Here is a 10,018-nt window from a genome sequence, read left to right on the forward strand (position 1 = left end):
AGCTGCAGCCCTTCCACACCACAGCTGACTCCTGAGGAGCTCATCTCCTCCTCCCTGGTCTCCTCCGCTGTGCTCCTCTCACCTTGCTGGACGAACGCCCCGTACACGATCCAGATGGCGCTGTGCAGCGTCCCCGAGCCGACGCCGTTGGACGGCTGGCCCGGCGGCCCGTTCTGGGACGAGGACGAGCGCAGCGCCTGCAGCCGGTTGAGCAGGAAGATGAGGACGCCCACCACCGGGATGGCGGCGGCGATGCAGGCCCACACGGCCAGGTCGAAGGGCGCGAACAGCGAGAAGATGTTGATCTTCTCCTCGGGCTTCCGCAGCAGGATGCCGACGCTGTAGTCCAGGTAGCGCTTGCTGAAGTCCACCACGTTCTCCCGCTCAGGCGTGATGGTGATGGCCGACACCGCCAGGTCGGCCCTCTGGGGCGACAGGAAGCAGGAAGGTGAGCATTCAGAAACTGGTAAATATGTCTGAGCTGCTGATGCTGAAACTCATCCTGCAGATTCACTGGAGTTCTGGTACGAAGACGTTCAACCAAATGGACCCAAAACCCGCCAGCAGGTTCAAGAGTCACATTATTCTTTTAATTCACCAAAATGACTCCATTTACAAAGAGAACGACTCCTCAGATGTTCAGTTCTCCAGCAGCTCTCGACAAAAACAACCAGTTACTTTCAGTTTTGTCAGAAAAAAAAACAATCAGATCGAAGCCAAAGACAAAGAAATTGTTTTCAGAATTCACCTCCAACAAACCAAACTCCATCTGGAAATGTTCCAGTTTAATCCAGACGGATGAATAAATCCTGGTTTTACAATCAGGAGGAATTCTGTTGGAGGTTTTTGTCGTTTTCTGCTGTTCAAGAGGCTAAAGATCAAACTGCAGCTTCAACGATGGATCAATTAGCTCAAAACTATTAAATTAATGATCAGTTATTTCGATATTCAATCAGTTTAACACATTTTTTAATAAATAAAAGTCTAAATTCAGTGACTGCAGCTTCCTAAATGTGGATATGTTCTGGTTTCGTTCCTCCTCTGTGGCTGTAAACAGACTGTCGTTGGTCATCGTGAACTTTAGGAAGCACTGATGGACTTTTTTAACCATTTTCTAACATTTTATTGACCAAACAACTGAATAGTTAAGAAAATAATCAGCAGATTATTCAATTAAATTTAAATAATCACTAGTTGGTCATCTTGAGGGAACGTTTCATAAAAACTTCAAGTTCAAATGATGAAATAATCCTGACTTTGACTTCCAGCAGGTTTTGGAATCAGGATGAACTTCTGTCAGATCGGTGGTTGTTTCTTTAAAACCACTTCATTTATATGTCTCGTTTAAAAGTTTGACAAAATTTTGCTCTTTGCAGAAACCATATCGTGTAAAAAGCAAAAAATTCTGCATTTTCCGTCGCAGCCAAGAAACATGAAGTGACTCCGCTGCAACCAACAGTCACCGGATGAATATTCAGGGAAGTGTTTAAGTAAACAGCACATAATAGAACTATTTGGATGTATTGAGTTCAGGTTTTTCCATGTTTTTTATGCTTCCCGTCACGCTAACGTGTGAATCGTAGTTGGCAGGGATGTAAAAATGTAAATGTTTTAAGTACATTTTTCTGTTTTTTTGTTTTGGAAAATAGTTTTAAAGACGTAAAGTGACCAAAAGGTAAGACATGAAACTGTTCATTACTTTATGTCACGTCCATCGATGACAGAAGCACGAACAAAGAACCCCAGAACCTGATCAGAGGTTTAACTAAGCTATGGGTGAACGGAGCGGCCTTACCTTGTTGATGAGGTCTCCGATCATGCCGTTCCACGAGCCGTTGGGAAGCTGAGATCCATATTTACTGTCGGCGACCTGAGAGGAGAGACGGATACAGTCCGCTGATGCAACGCAGCGCAAAGACTTTCTGAGGCAGGAAGAGATTACTTTCATGGTGAAAACTTCTAAATATGTAACTCTGACACGCAGAGCCGAGCGTTCAGAGGTTTAATCGATAACCAGAGAAAGGCTTCAAGGTGTTGCTTTGGTAAAACATGCAGTCGAGCGTTCAGACGGCTCGGTGAGAGGAAGCTTCAAAGAAACACAGAAACAGAAAACGTTGTGATGATGAACCAGTGCAGGAAGCTAGTGATCGAACTGAAACCTCCATCCAGCTGAACAAAGTCTGGAGCACTCTGCAGAAACTAAAGTGTAATTTGTCATCATCCAGACTAACTTTCTACCCCAGCACGGGGCTGTTTGACGACACCTGAAGCAACCCGGGAGCCTCACCTGGTAGATCTCGTACTTGAAGCCCAGGATCTTGGCGAGGGCGTCCAGGACGTCGATGGAGAAGCCTTTGTACCTCTTGGGCTGCCCCAGGATGTTCTCCGCCACCATGACGAAAGGATCCTCCTGCAGAGAGCGAGACAAAGAGTCACGGGGCGTCGGGAGGATGAAAGAGTCGGCGCCGGAGAAAAAGGCCGAGCGCCGCTTCGCTGCGCGCTCAACAAAGCACGGCTGCGAGCGAGGCGCCGAAAACAAAGACGGAGAGCTGAAGTTTTGAGAGGAAACCCAGACGAGAGCAGCACAGAGGAGGAGCAGCCGTGGAGGCAGTTCAGTAGAAAGTCCTCAAACTTTTTCTTCCACTTGTAGACGATGAGAATAAAACGTCAGACTGTGAATGCACCAGGAGCCTGAACATCAGCTCCTCTCACCGCTTCACGTTTGTTCACGTAAACAGCAGCAACATCACGTCAACCACCCTACAGTAATCAGATTACTTCTAAATCAAACAGGACGTCTCTGATGTCGAACTAAAAACTAACATTTTACTATAAAGTTTCCCCATACGTCATGTGTCCACCAGTTTTCATTTTGCTCTTCAGTAGAAGCTCCTGATGATGTTGTTCTCTAGATGTTCTCCTGCTGGAATGTTCCTCTTCTTCATCTGGTCAGCCAGTATCCTGGTTCATCCTAAGACATTCATGGAGCTTCTAGAAACGTCATCAACACCTTCTGCCCTCATGCAGCCCCACATCATGATGCTGCCACCTCCGTGCTTCACTGTCAGGACCATGCATCCACTGTGGTGGTCCTGGTCAGGTTCACACCAAACATCTGGACTCCATGTGAGCCCAACACATTGATCTCCATCTGACCAGAGGATGTTCTCCAGCATCCATCAGGCTTCTGTTCATGTTCTCTGGTGAACTTTGATGTGGAAGTTTAGCTGTGAGCAGCAGCCAGGTTTAGTTCTGGTCCTCCGTCCATAGAGGCTGATGTTCTGAAGTGTCCTTCACACTGTGTGAGCTTCACACTAACTCTGGTCTCCATTGATCAGCCCTGTGCCAAGTCTGAAGCAGCTGCCTTTGTCTGGTGTCCACAGCTCCATAGTGACAGTAGTTGACTGTCCGTGGAGTCATTGTAGGAGGACGACCACTGCAGCCCTGATCAGTGCTGCTGTGGCTCCTTCTGGACCTCCTGGTTCCTGCTCACACTGGGCTGCACTGGGTTCTAGCTGCTCACTGATCTTCTGGATCCTTCTCCATCTTTGTCCAGTCTCTCAGTGAGATGTTTCTCCTCCTCTGTTCAGGTCTTCTCCATGTGGAGCCATGATGCAGACGTGCAGATGGACGACTCATGTCAGAACCATGTTGGATCAGTTAGCTTGGTTCAGTTTAGCTTCACTGATCACAGCTTTGGGACTATTTAGAGTCATTCTAAACAAATTTGGACAATTTTGAAGTAACTGCAGGCAGGTTTTCTCATTTTTTACTATTTTCTTTGTCATTTTAGACACAATCTGGATCATTTTCAACTACTGATGGACCAGTTCTGAGGAACGGTCGACAACTTTTGAGGCATTTTTAACAACTTTTAACTACTTATGGACAAATTTCAACACATTTTCATCCTTATAAAGTCTCACGATCAGATTTTTCTGTTCCTCTGGCGATTCTTCTCCACGTGGAGCCATGATGCAGACGTGCAGATGGACGACTCACGTCAGAACCATGTTGGATCAGTTAGCTTGGTTCAGTTTAGCTTCACTTTGAGTTTCTACTATCAATCTAAGTTCTTGATGATTCATTGGAGGAAAGACCCGACGACCTGTTAACTACTGAGACGTTGACCATTCAGGCGATGCTGCTGTACAGGTTATAACATCGACAACGTGCAGAGAACAACAATAAACTAAATAAATCACGTTCCTGACATAACGTACTGACATCTGAGGACCAGTCGGAGCAGCTACAGCCTCTGCAGATGTACACATGGGGAGGTTTTCACAGCGTCTGATGACGACCAGGTGAAAGTTTCTCGGTAATCCAGCAGGCTGCAGGTAGAAAGTTTGGACAGTGAAGCGTTGCAGCTCCCAGACCTGGACGTGTTGCAGCTGCAGGGGATGAAGCGCAGGTTGGAGGTATTAGTCTCGCCTGGTTGGAGGAGCGTCGCCTCGCTGCTTCGCCAGCGCCGGAGGAAGGAGCCGCCGCCGCCGCCGCCGCCGCCGGTATCTCCTAAACTAATCGCGCTGAGGTGTTGGATCGAAGCCACAAAGACAGAAATAAAAAAACCAAGGGGGAAAGTTTTGGCTGCAGTGAGAGGCGCTGATAGGAAGCCTGGCGGAGCCGGACAGAGTGGCGGCTACGTATTGACCCAGAGATTTGTCCTCCTGTGGGTTCGCTCCAGTGGACTTTCTGCTGTGGACTGTTGGATTATTATTGTTAGAGCAGGAATTAGACTCATGTTTAACCCCAGAAACCCCCCGAGGAGCTGCAGCTTCCCTCCTCCAGGTCTGCCAACATCAGGGAGACCACAGAGATCTCCTCTTACTTCCTCCATTCCAGGTCATCTGGGCCACATGAGGAGCCATGACATCATCACCATGAGACAGAACACATGATGTTCACCCACAGAGAGCATCACAAGGTGTCCAGGTTCAGACTCACTGTGACTCTACTGTGTTATTGTGACGACAGTTATGCAGATTTTTAGCTTTTAAATGTGATAAAAGTTCAACTAAACCAAACTTCTGTTTCCTCTTTTTAAGCTTCTTTCAGGTCTTCAGGTCCATTCTGAGTTTGTTCTGTTCTTATTGTTTCTGTTGCATTTTAATTCATCTCCTATTATATTCTCATACAGCTGGATGTGTGGCATCCACCTTGTTTGGTTTGTTTATTCTGTTGTGTGTCCTGCAGGTTCTGGTCCATCTATACAGGACTTCTACTCTGATCATTGAACATCTGGAGCTAAACCGTCCCTTAACTTTAACTGTTTCTGTGTCACAGTGGATTCTGCACATACGTGAGGTTTTATTTACTCGTATCAGAAGCTTTTTAGTGTCTGCATCAAAAAAGGTCGTTAAAACGATCAATTAGCTTCAGTCAGCTTTGGACCGACGGCCGTGACATTCAGCTTTATTTATTATTAATGTTGTTTATTTATTTAATGTTTATCAATTAATGACAGTTTACATTTAGTCTGATCACCTTCCTGTGAACACAAATAAACAAAAATATATAAACGGATGAACATTTAATTTATTTTTGAGTAAATGGAGACAGATTGTTTTGAATAATTATTATTTCCTGACTCATTCTGGACATCACGGATTCCCTTTGGAGGCATTTTTGATTAATTGTTTCTTTAAAAAAATCTTTTTTGGGAAACATTTGTTTGGATGTTTTTAAATTATTATTTTTCTGAGTCATTCTGAACTTAATTTAATTTCTTTTGGACACTTTGAACTAACTATGACCAACATTTGGGACATTTCTGACTCATTTTTACTCATTTTGAACAAATTTTGAGTCATTTTTCATGAATTTTAAACTATTTCAATCCTCATAAAGTCTCACAATCAGGTTTACAGTTTAGTTCTTCTCCACATTTCTTTTTTTTAGTAAAAACAGGCAGGTTTTTGTTTATTTTGACAATTTTTGGAGCCATTTTGGACACAATTTGATAGATTTTTGGATCATTTTTAACTAATAATGGACACATTTTGTTGCATTTCTGACTAATTTTTACTTATTTGAAAAAGTTTTGAGTCATTTTTCATTAGTTTTAACCAATTTTACTCCTTTTCCATCATTATAAAGTCTTACAATCAGGTTTTAGTTCCTCTGGCGTTTCTTTTCCACATGAAGCCCTGATGCAGGATGAAGGACTGAACATTTCACCTTTATAGATCATTTTTTAGTAAAAGTAGGCAGGTTTCTGTTCATTTTGTCATTTTCTGAGTCATTCTGGACTCAATTTGATTTCTGTTGGACATTTTAAACTAATTCTGGATAACTTTTGGGACATTTTTTGACTAATTTTTCACAAATTTTAACCTACTTTAGTCCTTTTCCATCATTATAAACTCTCACAACCTGGTTTTTCAGTTTAGTTCTTCTCCACATGATGCAGGATGAAGGACTGAACTCTTGGTAGTTTTCCTGCTCTACCTGCCGGCCTGTGGGCGGTGAACACCTACCAGCAGAGTGACCACCTTGACCGTCACTCCCTGCATCCCGTTCTCTATCCGGCTCTCCTTCAGGCTGCCGTTGAGGCCGTGAACCGAGTCCCACGTCGCCAGCTGCAGGGAGCAAGAAGAGGAGACGGTAAACAAACGGCTGGGTTTTAATCATTTCATTTGTGGCGTGTCAAAGGTCCTCGGAGGGAACAAAGAGAGGTGGAGCATCGGGCAGAACACCCGTCAATTAAGCCGACGCTGCACATCTCACGGGCCGCAATTTCACAATTTATTCAGCGGCGGCGTCGTCGGCTTTGGCAGAGCGCTGCTGCTGCAAATTACAGCGGGACAAAGAGACGAGAACAAGGCCAGCAAAAGGATGAAATTAAGAGAGGTGTACGCGGCGTGCCAGCAGCCCACTCCAGCCGCCTCCATTCAGCCCATTCATCGCATTCTGAGCCGCACACAAAAACCAACCTGACCTAATTAGGTTTAAAAAAACACAACAAAACAAAAACCTCCTGCATCTCTGAAAGCCTCCAGCATCCCTCTCAGGAACTCAAAGAGCTCCGAGTTCATCCGGTTTGTACAGAAACAGAGTCCGTGTGTGAGTCCCATTAAACGGGCCGGAGGATCAGAACCAGGGTTCTGTAGCCTCACAACACGCTAACGTGGGTCTGACGTTGGATTCTGAGGGAAAAACAAGTCATACGTCACAAAAAAATCTAAATAAAGAAAGTAAACAGCTTTATTTGAGTATACGTCCATGAGGTCACAACTTTAAGCCCCAACATGTCAAACCTTCAGAACCACACCTTCAACAACCATCAGAGGTCTGAAGCCGACTTTCATCAGCTTTACTGGGAAGCAGCTTGTTTCACAGACAGGTCAAGTTATTCTAATGAACAGCCCAGAAACCTGAATGGATGATGTCGAACCATAACTCAGGATTATTTCCGTTGAGCAGCTGTGTGGCGCAAACAAAAACAAAGAGCGGTCGGTTGAAGGTGAACGATGACGACGTCACATGAAGGCAACACAACAGGAAGACTTTTTATCTGGTTTGTGATGTTTCCTGCCCTGAGTTTAAACTATTCTTTAGATTTTCAGTGCCGCCGTGGAAACGTCTCTGTTTGAAATCAGTCGTCGTGTCTTTAACCAGGTGAACACGTCTCCTCCACCTTCTGCTCTCGGCTCTGAGGAAACCTGAAACCTCTGGACGTCTGATCACAGCGGAGTCAGAGCTCCTGGACTTCATCTCACAATCAGCTTCAGATTAGATGAAACCTCCTAATCTGAGGCTGGGATTCGGTTTATTACCATCACATGTACAATGTTCTAATTTAAACTGTTTCCTAATTCGTCACTCGGTTTAGGGAAGTCTGTCTCTGTTCACGGTACTTTTTATTTACGTAGTACTTTTATACTTTGACATATTTTGTTTGAGCTTCTCAGATCCAGACTTCTGTGTTTATTCCTGTCTTGTCATTGTTGTGAACCACAGTTTCATTCATCACGCTGTGTGTGCGACAAAAAGCTTCTGATTCTGACCACACGACACATTCAAGGACCGTCAGAAAGTAGAAAATATCACCATTCTTTGTGTTTTGACAATTTCTGCCTGATAAACTCTCATTTTTCTGATTTGTTTTGTTGTATTTTGGGTCATTTTGGGGATGTTTTCGTTATTTCTTGTCTTGATTTGATCCCTTTTTAATCAGACTGCAGGTTTTTTTATTCTTTCTATTTCATTTTCATCATTTTTAGATCATATTTTGTCCCATTTTGGTCGTTCTTGTGTCTCTTTTGGGTCATTTTTCGTTGTCTTCTTGCTGCTCTGAAGTCTTTTAACATTTTGTTTTTTATTTTTATTGTTTTTTTAAAAAAAAAAAAATAATCTGCTCCAAATGCTTCTTTTTTTGGTATTTTTTTGGAGTATTGTTTAAAATCAGGAACCATCTCTTGGAGGTAAACAACCTGCAGCACAGTTATTTAACGGCGACACATTTCTGTGATCGTTTTCTTGTATTTTCGGTGATTCTTGGGGTTTATTTTAGTTTTCTTTGTTTTGTTTTGGTTCCTTTTTAATCATATTTTGTCATTTTTCTTATTTGTCTTTTTTAAAAAACAATTTGACCCATTTTGGTCATTCTTGTGTTTTTTTTGGTAATTTTTTGTCTTGTTTGGTCCATTTTTAATCACACTTTGTCACTTAGGCTTCAGTTTTCTTTTTATGGGTTATTTTCATGTTTTTTAGATCATATTTTGTCCCCTTTTTGGTCATTTTTGTGCTTTTTTTTGGGTCATTTGTCGTCGTCTTCTTGCTGCTCTGTGAAATCTTTTAACATTTTTCAGTTTTTCATTTTGTTTTTAACAGGATTTGGTCCAAATGCTTCGTTTCTGGAGTATTTTTTCAGAGGACTGTTTAATATCAGGAACCATCTCTTCGCCAGTTATTTAACGGCGACACATTTCTGTGATTGTTTTGTTGTATTCTGGGTGATTGTTGTGGGTTTATTTCTTATTTCTTGTCTTGTTGTGGACCTTTTTAATCAGACTTTGCCACTTAAGGGTTTTTTCTTTTCCTTTTATGGGTTATTTTCATCTTTTTAGATCATATTTTGTCCCATTTTGGGCGTTCTTTGTCGTCTTCTTCCTGCTTTGTGAAATCTTTTACCATGTTTTTACTTTTTAAAATACAATCTGGTCCAAATGCTTCGTTTCAGGACTATTTTAAAACACGGATGAAGTGACTTCGATGTGCTACAAGCTGCAGGCAGACGTTTAATATCAGGAACCGTCTCTTGGAGGGAAACAAGCTGCTGCTCGGTTGCTTCATGCCGACTGTCTGCATTCCTGAACCAGGTGTTTGCCATCAGAGCCGGCGTTTCCCTGCACACGCTCACAACGCCGCCGCATTTGCTCGTGCCTCACTTTTTTTTTTTTGTCGTTTTGCTAAAGACCATCCCTGTCACCATGGAAACACACACAAAAACACACACAAAACCCAGGCTGAGCGCTAGCCGGAGCTGCTGCATCCACACACACACACACACACACACACACACACACACACAGAGTTATTGATCGGGGAGGCAGCGATCGCCTCGCCGCCATTAATCCGCACCGCATCGGTTTGGTTCCTGGCGAGGCCTTCTGACGACGACTCGGTGTGATTAAACAAATCGGTTTACGTCGGCGTGAGAACACGGAGGAAGAGCGACGGGATAAAAGCGGGTCACTGTCACATTAGAGAAGAGCGGCGGCTGATTAGCTCTGGTGGACGGTTAGCGCGCCGTAATCTCTGACAGGACGTCTTAATTACATCGTTAAGCTGAACGCCGCCCACTCGTCGCCGTGCGAAGCTGTAAACAGTCGGCCTGGGTCACATAGCAACACGACGGCAACAAGTCGCTCCGCTAATGATGATGCGACTGTCAGACGTAAGTTTATTAAAGCTGCCGACGACAACAGCTTTAATTACATGTGATCGTAAAATAACTCGGAACCGAACAAAGTCGGTCCTGGTTCCTGACTGGATGAGAAGTTTCAGAGCTGAG

General features: G+C 43.8%; 1 protein-coding gene across 1 annotated transcript in view; it reads right to left on the minus strand.

Annotated features, from left to right (window-relative positions):
* The window catches only part of LOC103373434 (glutamate receptor ionotropic, delta-1-like), a 109,231-nt gene that overhangs the window by 55,920 nt on the left and 43,293 nt on the right, over nt 1–10,018 (minus strand). Inside the window, exons 5-8 of the mRNA XM_008303320.1 lie at nt 6,480–6,581; nt 2,288–2,410; nt 1,796–1,870; nt 83–425 (exon numbers count right to left, since the gene is read on the minus strand). Of these exons, the coding sequence (XP_008301542.1) occupies nt 83–425; nt 1,796–1,870; nt 2,288–2,410; nt 6,480–6,581 (643 nt within the window). The remainder of the gene's footprint in view (nt 1–82; nt 426–1,795; nt 1,871–2,287; nt 2,411–6,479; nt 6,582–10,018) is intronic.

The sequence above is a fragment of the Stegastes partitus genome, unplaced genomic scaffold, assembly GCF_000690725.1.
Source record: "Stegastes partitus isolate 25-593 unplaced genomic scaffold, Stegastes_partitus-1.0.2 Scaffold1980, whole genome shotgun sequence".
Taxonomy (NCBI): domain Eukaryota; kingdom Metazoa; phylum Chordata; class Actinopteri; family Pomacentridae; genus Stegastes; species Stegastes partitus.